The following is a 13,743-nucleotide window of genomic DNA, read 5'->3' on the forward strand; positions in this document are numbered from 1 at the left end:
CCTGTGGGAACATCCAAGTGTTTTGCTCCAACCATGAGTCTCAGTGTAACTAAATGAAGAGATGACCTGGTGACCTCTATGCTAGGGCACTGGTCTTTGTTACCTAGTTTAACACTGTTTACATCAAGAAAGAACGAACACTAACCTCCGAACTATCTTGTATGGCAATGCAATTAAAATGTAATCAGTTGTCTGCCTGTTCAAGGCTGGGATGGGTGTAGATGAGTTTGATATTTATAGAGGAGTCTGAAGTATTGGTTAATAATACTTAGTTTATTTTTTCTCACAACTTTGCTTCATAGCACCCACAACAAAGAGCAACAGAGAAAAGAATGCTCACGACGCCCCCCCCTCTTTTTTTATAAATATGCTAATGACCTCAAGCTAAGTGTTAATGCGGGTCATTCTTTGATAAGACTTAACAATTAACAGTTGAGACCGTGGGGTAGCTTTTAGAGAGAAAGCATTTTCAAGCCAGTGGTGGAATAGATTCGTTTTTTTGAGAGGTTAATGAGAAGGTGACTGATCTTTGAATCTTAGGTCTAATAGTCCTTTTCTGAGAGGAAAAAAATCAGTTTTACTTCTCATTGATGTAATCCACATCTTATATTCTTCTGTCAGCAACGCAATAAGATTCTGAGGGATTCGGGGAACTATGGCTAAACTATCCAAACCAATTATTTATTCTACTCAAAAGTGTTTTTTTAAAAAATAATGGTTGGTTTTCCCCAACATAGACGCGTCTGCTGTGTTACCTCCGAGCCCCCCTTCTCCTAAGTGATGTTTAATTAAGTGGTGCTGCCCCCTGCACCACGTGACACATTGTGTTACAGGAAGCTCGCCAACTAGGGGCACTCTGTTCCTGAGCTTCACGATCTAAGAAATACGGCAGCTACATTTCAGACCAAAGGGAAGAATCCTTTTATGCAGAGGAACATGAGCTACAGTAACTGTGCTCCATTTCTCCTTCACTGGCCGCTAGTAGTGTGATCAGAGATTTCCCCGCTGCGAGGGCAAGTGGGGTTCTTACGTACCACTGGCACAAGCATTTCCAGGGACCCCCATGGGAGGATGGGATAGGGTAGAGTCCTTGCCCTCCTATTACACTCTTTATATATCTATCCTTAGTGAAATAGCGTCCCGCATTTTTATATCCTTTTATAAATATGCTATTGACTAAGTGATTTGTCTTGCTGTTACTAACCAAGTCTTAGCATTTCTTGACCTCACAAAAAGATGAACTAATTGATACGAATCAGGGAGTTCAGGACTATACATTTGTAAAGCAACCCCAACTTAAGAAGGCTCGGCAAGTCATTAGCCAGATTGTGTAAGTCTTGTCGGGGCCATGGTTTAATAAGATCTGCCAGGTTGGTCATCAGACTCACATCCCTTGTAAAATATGAAGAAATACTGTCCCAGGAGAAAGGTGTGTTTGAGAAGGGGCAGTGGAGGAGAGAGGAGAGGGGGTCTGTTGGAGATCCAGGAAGGAGGAAAGGAATAAGACAAAGGAGAGGAGGAAATCGGGGTTCAGGGACAGGAGGGAGGTCAACCCAGAGTGGGGTCATGAGCTAGAAATGAAAGGTGCAGTCTGAATTTTAGATCTAACAAGCTGCTCTTAGTCCTCTCTAAGGCATCCTTAAGGGAAAAGGAATACGTTTTGAACTCCTTGATTTCGGGATACCAGGAAAAAAGATGGTTTTTATCTCCAGTCTCCCAGAACATCCTGTCAAGGGAAATGTGGGTAGCGAAATTCAGTGTCTGCCACTGCTCCCCAAAATACTAGTGTGCTGATTTAAATGAAGTATGTTTACCTCCTCTCATTTGATCAACCTTCCCATTGGACGTATTTTGTTTGGTTAAAGAAATACAGTGTGAAATTATAATCATAGCTATTACAAATGTATCAAGAGTTCATTTCTGACTCTACCCACATTAAAAAAAAACAACACAAATTACACTAAACAGGAAAGTATTTGTAGACACACTTTCTCTGTACTGTCCCTGGGTCCACATCACCAGGTCTAAGTGCTCCTTCCTTAGGGGCCAGAGGAACCAGATAACCTGTAAGCCGACATGCATGTAGGTGAGCAGACACAGGCATTTCTATGTCTTCAATGCAAACACGTTGGAGTTGCAACTCCAAAATGTCAGTGTTGTTCCTAGCAGTTCTCTCAGCCAGTCGGCACCTGCAGGGTGACTGCGCTACGGTTCCGTTGTGTCAGAGCAGATGTTCTCATCTCACGCGATGCTGGTTCTTGCCTTCCACTGGCAGGTGAGGTGTGCTGTCCAGATGCGCAGCACCACCGGGTCGCCGTGGGCCTGGGTGACGCGTGCTGCGGCCGGATGCCCTACTCCACGGCGGGCGCGCAGGTGTGCTGCGCAGGAAGGCTGCGGGACGGCCACGGCCAGCAGTGCTGCGGGGGACAGCTGGTCAGCAGGGAGGCCCAGTGCTGCGGGGGAGCAGACCGGGGCGTGGCCTACAGCCGCCTTCCAGGTGAGGGGCCTCGTCTGCCTTTCAGTAATGGAGCAAATGAGAAGCAGATACAGCGAGAGGCAAAAGACAGCATCCCATGTTCATTCTTCACCAAGCCGGGTTCTGGGGGCTTCGTACGCATGAGCACATTTAATCCTCACAGCAAGCCTAGGGGCTAGGTACTGCTGTTACCTCCATTTTCCAGGTGAGGAATCAGGAGCTCTTTTTTTCTTTTCTTTAAAATATATATTATATGTTATAGCCAAAACCGGTTTGGCTCAGTGGATAGAGCGTCGGCCTGCGGACTGAAGGGTCCCAGGTTTGATTCTGGTAAAGGGCATGTACCTTGGTTGCAGGCACATCCCCAGTAGGGGGTGTGCAGGAGGCAGCTGATCGATGTTTCTCTCTCATCGATGTTTCTAACTCTCTCTCCCTCTCCCTTCCTCTCTGTAAAAAATCAATAAAATATATTTAAAAAAATATATATATATATGTGTATATATATATATATATATATATATATATTTATATGGATTTCAGAGAGGAAGGGAGAGGGAGTGAGGGATAGAAACATCAGTGATGAGAGAGAATCATTGATCGGCTGCTTCCTGCACATCCCCCACTGGGGATGGAGCCCGCAAAATGTACCTGCAATTTCATATGCCCTGTAAGTGCATTCATGAGCCCAAACTTCAGACTCACTTCTCTACTTACTTCCTGTGACACTCTGTGCTAGTCAGATATTTCTTAAGCACATTGTGACATTCCTCAACTCCTGTGGATCAGGACGAGCGCTGGAGTTTCTCATGACAGTCTTCATTTCTGGCCATCATGGTAGATGGAAGGGATGGTATTTTTAAAGAGAAAAAAAATCCCTCTTTCTTCTCTTGACCTTCCTGCAGGTTCCACTGGAAATAGACACGTTTCCTCTGTCGTTTTCGCTCTCTCTGCTGCCTCTCTCCCCTGTCACCCCCGATGACTGTGGCCTTAATGACTTTCCAGGGCATCCATATGGCTCTCTCTTTATTTCCCCTCCACGCAGCAGCCCCGTACCTGCCGCACGAGGCTCTGGATTTCACGATTTCACTCCCAGGCCCGGCCCCTCTCCCTGCCCGGCCTTGTGTTCCTGCCACGAGACCGGGCTGGCTCGTAAAACGTCTCTTTATGTACTTTATTACTTAAACTCTTTTATTCGCCTGCAGGAGCCCTTTAACAAAATCACATTGAATTGACTTTCTCACACCAAATCAAATCTCCCCAGTCCCAGTTCAGTTGTCTTTGTCAATATGTATTTTATAAATGGAGAGAATTAACAGATGCTGTCGGAACAGAAGTGCTGGGGCAGCGTTTATGCTTTTAGTGCTCTCTCCGGGCAGGCGGGCGGCGTAGGAGTCTCCGACGGGCGTCTTGGGATGGCAGCCGTGCCTGTCATTTCGGCGGATATGTATTCTTAACCATTTTCCTTGACCATATTTTAAGCCTCTTTATGGCTCTCTTTATTCTTAGTGTTTGCTTCTACGATTTTATCATTTCTGCCATTAATCTTGGGTTGAACTTGATTATATCCTTTCGTGTTAAAAGAGGAGAATGAAAGCCCCTCTGTTGGTCAGAGGAGGACAGGGTCTGTAGACGCGTTTGATAGTTGATATTGGAGTAAATGAGCCACGGTTGGCGTGGCCCAGTGGTTGAGCATCAACCTATGAACCAGGAGGCCGTGGTTTGATTCCCGGTCAGGGCACATGCCTGGGTTGCAGGCTTGATCTCCAGTGTGGGGCGTGCAGGAGGCAGCCGATCAATGATTCTCTCTCATCATTGATGTTTCTTTTCTTTTTAATATATTTTATTGATTTTTTATAGAGGGGAAGGGAGAGGGACAGAGAGAAACATCGATGAGAGAGAAATATCGATCAGCTGCCTCCTGCACTCCTCCTACTGGGGATGTGCCCACAACCAAGGTACATGCCCTTTACTGGAATCGAACCTGGGACCTTTCATTCCACAGGCCGGTGCTCTATCCACTGAGCCAAACCAGTTAGGGCTCATCATTGATGTTTCTATCTCTCTCTCCCTCTCCCTTCCTCTCTGAAATCAATAAAAATACATTTTTTTAAAAAAACACACAGGACAGGTTTTTCTGTTCGTCATGGGAAACTGATCACGAGAGACCTTTGGAACCTGTCACCTTGTTTCTATTATAAATGTCCCTGCAGCTTTTCTTGGGAAACTCTGAGAGGCTGTTGTCGTGGAAAAGAACACGGAGTTTTCATGCCCTAGACTCAGACCTGAGTAGAATGAATGGCACCAGTATCAGTTACATAAGATGGGATTTGGGGGCTTTGCTAAAAAGGGACGTGCAACACAGAACTCTATCTTGGAAGGATGTATAGAAAGAATATTTCTCCCTGCCCGGGGGGCTCAGTTGATTGGAGCATCGACCTTTACACCAAAGGGTTGCAGATTCAGTTCCTGGTCAGGGCACACACCTAAGGTCTAAGGTCGCAGGTTCGATCCCTGGTCAGGGAGCATACGGAAGGCAACTGATAGATGTTTGTCTTTCACATCGTCGTTTCTCTCTCTCTCTCTTCCTTCCTCTCTCTCTAAAATATCAAAACATATCCTTGGTTGAGTATTAAAAAGAAGAAAAAAAAGAAAGAATATTTCACAGGAAGATTTCTATAACATAATGAGTAGTGCTGTATAAATGCTACAGAATAAGTTGCCACTATTTGGGGGTATTTTTACTCCACCCCCTTCTTCTCATCATTGTGGTGGTAGCCATGGAGCCACCTACTGGTGAAGGCAAGCATGCATTTATTTTCTTTCAGTCTCTGCCACCAATTTTGTTTGTCCTAAGGATTAATCACAGACTTCTTTTATTTTTTCATTCCTCTAGGCCTAAACTGTATTCCTCAGCTAAAAGGTGGTTCTCATGATCAATCCCAGAGTTCCACAATGATTTGTCATATTCTAGACTCATTTTTTTTAACTACAGTACTGATTTAACCTCAAAAGCATGATCCATAAATGCTGGTCTTTTTTTTTTTTTTTAGAAAAATGAGCACCTGTTTTGCAGATTTAAGGATTTAGAAATTCATCAGGCCTATATGTTTATGCATGTTTTCATTTTCAGCCCTTGCCATTGAATAAGAATTGATAACATATTGGAAGTAGTTATGATACCAAGAGCCAAAAATTCTTTCCTCCTCAGTGTTCTCAGTTGTAGCCAATACAGTGGAAGCTCTCCATTGGATATTTATGCAGTTTGGAAAGATACTCATTCGCTACACACGCTTTTTAATCTCAGAAGTAAACATCTAATATTTTAATAACTCGCTCAAAGAGACTCTCCACCTTTGTACAAATTAAATGGAGAGCCTTTAGATTAAAAAACAAAACAAAACAAAAAACAATAGATCAGCCCATCAGTGATCCACGGCCTGTTTTTGTTTTTCTTTGGCCTTACTCAAAATCGTGCATTCTGTGTGCCGAAGGTCAAAAGTCAAGTGCCACATGTGATCAGTTAGGTAGGGGGTCAAAAGCGAAGGCAGTGCAGTTTTGGGAGATGGCCCCACTCGGAACCCGAGCTCATTCATGCTGACGTGATGCACCCTGGGACTTTCTCCCGAGCCCGCTCTGGAACATCTGCTCTCCCTAAGTGAGTTAGTGCGCGTCAGACGTCTTTATGTCAGGAGAGCGCGGTGATGGATGCCGGCTTCGGGAAAGGCTGCATAGAAATCTGGTGTGCCGTTCTGGCCATTAAGTGAAATTACTATTTAAATTAATGGCTCTGTCACAGTTTATCTGTGCAAAGAATGAACGCTGATTAGGGTATTAAGTAATTAGCAATTTATCACCCTGGAACAAGGTTGATAATAATTAAAGAAGTAATGGTTTACCAAAGGAACTAGAAAGGGAGTCACTTCTTGTTATGGGGGTGAAATCTAGGCTGGAAATTTTAATTCAGGGAAACGAACATGAAACTCCTGGTGAAAGAAAGCATCTCTCGCTCTCTTTTTATTTTTTTTCCTGGTGTAAAAACTGTTCATTAGCGGGATTTTAGTTGGCCTGTCAAAAGTCCCTCAGAGCGATCCGATGACTGCTCAGGAGTTTGGAATTGGGTCAGCGTCTGCATTTTGATTTTCTGCGTACAGCATGGTGAACCCGTAAAGTGATCTGGATGGTGCAGGGGGGGGGGGGGGGGGGCGGGTTATTCTGCTCCCTAAGGGGCCAGTTTTTAGAATTTGAGAATTTGATGGCTCTTTAAAATGAAAACATGAAGTATTTTAAGAAAACTGCCAGAGAAAAAAATAATAGTAAAGAATGCAAGGTGGCATTTAAATGTCTGATCTCAAGGCATCAGAAATACATCCAAATAATACAAAAACTGAAGTTGTGGGGTTTGTTTTGTGTGAGTGTGTGTGTGTGTGTGTGTGTGTGAGTGAGTGTGATTCTATCCATCATAATCAAGACTCAGACTGCAATGATAGCCCTGCTGTGTGCATATATTCGAGAGGACTTTTCCTGGAAATGTTAAAACAACCAAAATTATTAACAAAGCACCAGAGAAAAACAGTTAACTTTTAAACCCATGACTTTGAGCAGTTACATTAGAACATGTTAAAACTCAGTTATGCTCAATGGATGTCGTTAACTATGAATAAAAATGCAAGTAATTGGAGATATTTTTAAAGTTGAAGGTCAGTGGGAGAATTCTTTGAAGTTATGCGTGGGTAAGCATCCTTCTTAAGGCACATGCCAAGCCAGTGTCTAGATTCGATGATGAAAAAACAATAACAAAAAGCCTCTGAAAACTGGTTGGTCTGTTATTAGGAGTATCTTTCCTAGCACGTGTGTTTGTACAAGGCCAGGCTAAACACGTCAGGAACCCATGGCACTTTGAAGTTGAGGTTCTGTATGTTACCAGTCGGGACTAATAATAAAACCCTAATTAAATAAGTCACCTCATTGTGCTACTATATACATGAATATATGTCACTCTATAATACGGTCACACTGTGGCGTGGAGTACGGGCACCTTTAATTCCAGCTTAATCTGACTCTAGAGTACTGTTTGTTTATTCAGGCTTTATCGTTGTCTACATTTTTGCCACATCTCTTCCATGGTTCTGTCTCAGTGAGGTGAACAGAGTTGGTGAGACTGGATTGGGTGGGGGAGAGGGGTCCATTTGGTCTCGCAGGCACACGTGGCCTTCATGGATGCCGAGGTTGGTGATGCTGCCTCCAAGGTCCTTCTGCCACTGCCCCATCCTCTGACCCAGGTCAAGTGATGGTTCACCTAATCGGTGAGCATGCTCAGTGGGTGCAACTCTGTGTCATGAAGAAAGAACGGTTGTGCTGTGGCTGGAATCCCAAGAAGCAAATATTTGGGCCCTAGACAGAGCCAGGCAGCAACTTAGGAGACTCACGTTTCCGCATCTCCAGTTCCACAGGGGCTGCCTCTCCCCTCTGTCTGGCCTCTTGTCCCGGAGTCCTAGGGTGGCCTCTCCTCCCCTGTGAATTCTGGAGATGTCCTCTGTGACCCTCCATTTTAAGTGCAGTGGCACCTCATTTCTCGAACTTCATTCGTTCCAGAAGGTGTTCGAAAACCAGATCGTTATTTCCCACTAGAGGCCCGATGCACGAAATCTGTGCAAGAGGAGGCCTTCCTTCCCCCGGCTGCCGGCACCGGCTTCCCTCCAGCACCCGGGACCTGGGCTTCCCTCGCAGCGCTGGCTTTGTCCGGAAGGTCGTTTGGAAGGACATTTGATCTAATTAGCACATTACTCTTTTATTATTATAGATTAGAAATAATGTAAGTTGAATGAACCCGTTCCAGACCCCAAGTGATTCCCTGTTTTAACCTTTCTTCTATAAAGTACATGTCTATTGTACTGTTTAATTTATAAATAAATACTTTAAAAACAAAAAGGGCATGAAATGTACATGAAAACAACAAAAAAGGAAAGGAAATGTATAGTAAGGAATGAAAATTCAACACTAATGATAAGCAGCAACAAAAGCAAAAAAAAAAAAACAACACGAAACTATTCACAGTATCCTGCAACATTAACAGTGGTAAGCTGACTCAGACTCGCGCCTTCTCTCCTTTGTCGCCCGAGAGGCACGTGACCGATCCCACAGGCGTCAGCAGAAAAGGGTTGTCGGGGTGAATTGTTCGGGAGGGGAGACGTTCGAGAAACGAGGTGCCACTGTACCCTTCCTCCTGCCAGCACATTTGATCATCGGAAAAGGGGAAGACACCTGGTCTCTGGTTTACGGAGCTTGGGAGAAGTTGGCCCAGATGAGAGATCTGGAATCCTTGCTCTTGTGTGTCCTTTAGCTAATGCACGTCCAGTGCTTTTGGTGAGAAAGGCCGCTCACTGCAGCTTACATCCCCTTGGTCGGGCCACGCCCCCGTACCGTAAGTGTTGCAGCCTCTCAGCCACTGCCAGGGCCTGACGGTTTTATCCCCAGGCCTGCAGGGGAGGGCCGTTAGGGGCAAACAGGGTGGCAGGGGAGCAGTTAGGCACACTCCACAGCCCCCTCCGCTTCCTCCCCTTTTCCAAACTTCATCTCCTCTCTAACCTTTGCTGTTGTAGGCATGTCCTGTTGCGGGCAGGACTATGTGAGTGTGGCAGAGACCAGATGCTGCTCAGCCTCCAGCGGAGACTCAAAGCCACATGTTCGGAAGAACGGCCGGGTGCCAGTGAAATGCTGCGAGACAGCGCTTATTCCGGGGAGCCAGGCCTGCTGCAATGGAGTTGGATATGACCCCCTGGAATATGTCTGCTCTGACAAGGCTCCCACTGGAACCAGGACAACGGTAAGGGACGGAAAACCTCTCGGAGGTGCAGACTGGAGGACAGAGAGAGAAATAGATTGTTCGTGGCCATTGTTCTAGAATGGGAATGTCAAAACTGCTGTGTGCATTATTCATTTCCGCATTGCATCCATATTAACACCCAGGGAGCTCGCTGTGATTGATGTCATTGCAGCGAGTTCTAAGGGAATTAATAATGCTGAGCTAGCTGTCCTCTAGGAGCCTTACCCAGAGCTTCCAGTCAGGGCAGGACTGAAGCACCTGTGTGCCCAGGAGAGCCAGGGCCTGGCGTGGTGCCGTCTCCTGCCTGTGGGGGCCTTGGAGGGAAACAGGGAGATTCTGGCTGCTTCCCTCTAGCCCCTCAACCCAAACCCACCGCTTTTCTTTGATGGAGACCTTAGATCCAGCAAATTCACTTAGTTACAAACAACTGTAGACCTACTTTTGCCCACCCTGTATTGACTTGTATATATCCCTGTAAAATTTGGAATGATGAAATATTTTATTTTATGAGATTAAAACATATTAGTGTTTACCAAAAATATATTTAAAAATCTAGAGATTCATCAGAGGCAAGGCTTACAAATATCCTATATAATAAATGCAAATCAACCGAACTGCAGAACAACCAGTCACAGTGACGCACACTGACCACCTGGGGGCAGACGCTCAACGCAGGAGCTTCCCCCTGGTGGCCAGTGTGCTCCCACTGGGGGAGTGCCGCTCGCCCAGAAGCCAGGCTCATAGCTGGTGAGCACAGCAGTGGTGGCGGGAGCCTCTCCCACCTCCACGGCAGTGCTAAGGATGTCCAACTGACAGCTTAGGCCCACTCCCCCCAAGGCTCCCAGACTGAAAGAGAGTGCAGGCCCGGCTGAAGGACCCCCCCCCCACACACACACACACACACACACACACCAGTGCATGAATTTCATGCACCGGGCCTCTAGTAAGTAAGTGTAATGGCAGTTCATGAACTACGTGTAGATTTTCACTTGGATGGGATACTTCTTACAGATCATACTTTCCCAACAGCATAGGAGGTGTAGATCCTCAAATGCCACATTTCTTATTTTCTCAAAAACTCCACTAGGAAAGTGTCAAAGTAACAAGAATAAAATAACAATGACTGTTATGAATAATAGTGGATCTACTGAACATAAGGCATTCCCAGACGCCCTTTGAGTCCCACAACAAAACTGCTACATTTAACTTCCATTTTCTCGCTGAAGAAGCTGAGGCTTGAAGAGTCTAGGTCACTTGCTCAAGGTCACAGAGCTAGGGACTTGTTCAACTGGATCTTGAATCCAAGTCTGTGTCACTTCAACATAAATGCTCTTTCTAGCACACCAACTGCCTTCACTTCTCTTTTTTATTCATTTTGAGAGATTCATTCATGAACATGATGGAAGAAAATGTCATTAAAAGTTGTGGAACTTGACCCCATGTCTATCTAAATGAAATAGTAAAGTCCTCTACCCTCTTTTTCTCCCTGCTACCCCCACCGCCTGGCCTAGGACACCCCCGAAGCATGCGGCACTGTCTGCCCAGTGTCTGCGGCGGCCACAGCACATTGCGGCCGGTGTGACTTCAACTTCACCAGCCACGTTTGCACAGTGATCAGAGGGTCTCGCAGCTCCACGGAGAAGACATCTGTGGAAGAAGCGTGCTCCTCTGTGGAAGAGCTGGTGCACACGGGACGCGCAGACACGTTCTCCTTTACAGGTAACAGGAAGGATGCACTGCCCACGCCACGCGAGGGGTTGTGGGAAGCTGTGACTGCAGGTTGATTTCACTCTGACATCATCTTCCTCCTCAATCTAATAGCAGTTCATTTCGTCACCCTGTGGGCCAGCGAGTCACAGGGCCCTTAAAGGCACAATCTGGATTGGTTCAAAGTTAGCAGTTTAAATACTTTTAAGTTTAACTTTAAACAAGGATGCAGGCTCTTTTAAAGTAAACCTGTAGAGAATAAGGAACAAATAAGTAAACAGTTCACCTTTATGCAGCAAGGGGTAGATGTTAAATGACATGCTATGATACGCATTTTTAGTGATGGAATGACACTCTATGATATGCATTTTTGAAGGATTACTATGTTAGCTAGAAGTGATTGAAGACAAACATGTCCGGGGCAGTTAAGCAATTAACGAGTAAATATTGAACATCTATATCCCCCCAAACAAAACCCTCTGTTATTAGAAGACTAACCCCATATAACATACAAAATGATCTTGAGATACAAAGTTAAAAAAAAGGAAATTCTGCCGAAGGGAAAAAGAGCTCTGAGAAAGAGATTATTGAGGAAAAGTAACATTTCAACAAATGATTCCTTTTGTGTAATCAAGAATGCTTTTATGGACTGGAAGCATCTCTGAAAGACTAAGCCTCACAGGAAAATAAAGGAATAAGGGCAAAGAGATGAAAGGGTAAAAAAGAGAAGAAGGAAATGTAGTAGAAGAAAAAAAATGAGGAACTGAAATGAGAAATGGTGATGTGGGCTTGAAGGGTGGGAGATAACAGCTAGTATCAAGAGATGGTTTAATCTGCTGAGCAAAGAGGTTCAAAAGCACAGTGACCATCTGTGAGTGAGTGGATGGGGTGGGCACCTCAGCCCATATTTAGGGATCCAGATTCCTCCCACTTCGTGGCTCATGGTGCTTGGGGTGCTGCCCTCGTCCACAGTTGCAGCCTGAGATTCCATTTCCTAGTTTTAACCCATAAGCAGGGGACACGACCAGCAATGGAAGGCAGTGACTTCCTCTTTAGAAAGTGATGCGAAAGGAGCTCATATCACTTCCATGCCCTTCCCTTGTTGAGATCTCAGTCATGTGACCACACCAAACTGCAAAGAACACTGGGAAATGCAGTCTCTGACCACAATGGAAGGGAAATCTGCAGACCCTCTGGTGGTCATCACAGGTAACTAGGGGTGGACACCGTCTTACCAGAGAAAATGGGGACAGGAGATAATCCCTTATGTTTGGTGGCAATTGACCTTTTATGAAGTTCTTCCATATAATTTCATTGTATTTCATTTTCATGCTAATTCTATAAGGTAGGCAGGGCAGGGCTCATTGTTCAAGATGTAAGAAGAATGTGGTCAAACAAACCACGTGGATGGGCTGAAAATTAATCTCATGTAGACAAGCTAGAGCCGGTGGCTGGTTTGAATAGGTGGCTGGTTTGGGGTCTGTCTCGGTTTTGGACTGGTGGGAGAGGAGAGCAGGACACAGTCATTTTTCTCCACTAACCACAATACGCTCGCTTTCCAGTCCTGCATCTCATAACAGCTGCGCTATAATCCATAGGATGATCTAATCAAGTGATATTAACACCATAAGAATTGGTGACATTTATAATGATGAAACTATAAAAGAAGGTTGGCAAACCCGCCCCCTGCAGGAGTGGAGGGAGCATAAACTTAGGAAGCCGTGACATCCGATGGACATCAGTCGAGGGCTTTTCTTTTCGAATCATTTCTTTGATGTGCCCACATTCCTCTGGTCAGAAAAGGTGAATTCTGTTCTGTGCCATTCCATATCTCTGCATCTATGAAACATGGAAGATATTTTTTTATGATTCATACAATCAAGACATTAGAGTTTTATTTCCAGGGAGAGGATTAGAGCATTAAGCCTTTTTTTAAAAAAAAAAAAAAGTTTAAAGATTTTGCTATTCATTTGCAATATGATGGTAATCTAAATTTTTTTTAAAAAATTCTACCGTTCACTGTCTATCTCTAGATGCGAACCTGGAGCCATATACAACATATGAGTATAGGATTTCGGCTTGGAATGGCTACGGACGAGGATTCAGCGGAGCTGTTAGAGCCAGCACGAAAGAAGACGTGCCTCAGGGAGTGAGTGCCCCTCAGTGGATCAGAACGGACCATCCTGAAGACGGAATAGTCCTAACCTGGAAGAAACCCATACAACCGAATGGTACTAAGCTGCTTTTAAGATAGAAATATCATAGTTCCATGAGCACATTGGTGTGTAATCTACACATAATTGGCATGCATCTGACCCCTAAAAAGTATTTCCTGATCAAGTGGACTTGAGGTTTGTACCAACTAGTCATTCTTTTTGTGAAATAGCCTGCATACATTGTGAGCCCCCAATTTTTTTTATTGAATACCAGCCTTTACCTGGGTTGCTCTGACAAATAAAGCAGGTTATGGGAAGGCAAAATGGTTTTAATATTGAAAGTAAATTTGTTTGCTAGTGAGGGGAAATAAGCATAAATGACTCTGATTAGCTATGTCAAGAATCCATCTCCTCCCTAAGAGTGCGTATAATTAAGAACGCTTTGCTCATAGCAATGTGATAGCAAATGGAAATTAAATACATAACGCCATAGCATCTCATTTGTTCCGAACTCTAAGACATGTACGTTGTTTGCAAATGGTTACAAGGTGATGATGCTCAAATACAAGCATTTCTCTGTC

General features: G+C 44.7%; 1 protein-coding gene across 1 annotated transcript in view; it reads left to right on the plus strand.

The window, feature by feature from the left end:
- USH2A (usherin) overlaps nt 1-13,743 on the plus strand; it is a 407,070-nt gene that overhangs the window by 295,501 nt on the left and 97,826 nt on the right. The window contains exons 49-52 of the mRNA XM_054712927.1: nt 2,276-2,497; nt 9,076-9,299; nt 10,811-11,018; nt 13,040-13,237. Of these exons, the coding sequence (XP_054568902.1) occupies nt 2,276-2,497; nt 9,076-9,299; nt 10,811-11,018; nt 13,040-13,237 (852 nt within the window). The remainder of the gene's footprint in view (nt 1-2,275; nt 2,498-9,075; nt 9,300-10,810; nt 11,019-13,039; nt 13,238-13,743) is intronic.

Source organism: Eptesicus fuscus, chromosome 24 (assembly GCF_027574615.1).
Source record: "Eptesicus fuscus isolate TK198812 chromosome 24, DD_ASM_mEF_20220401, whole genome shotgun sequence".
NCBI classification, from domain to species: domain Eukaryota; kingdom Metazoa; phylum Chordata; class Mammalia; order Chiroptera; family Vespertilionidae; genus Eptesicus; species Eptesicus fuscus.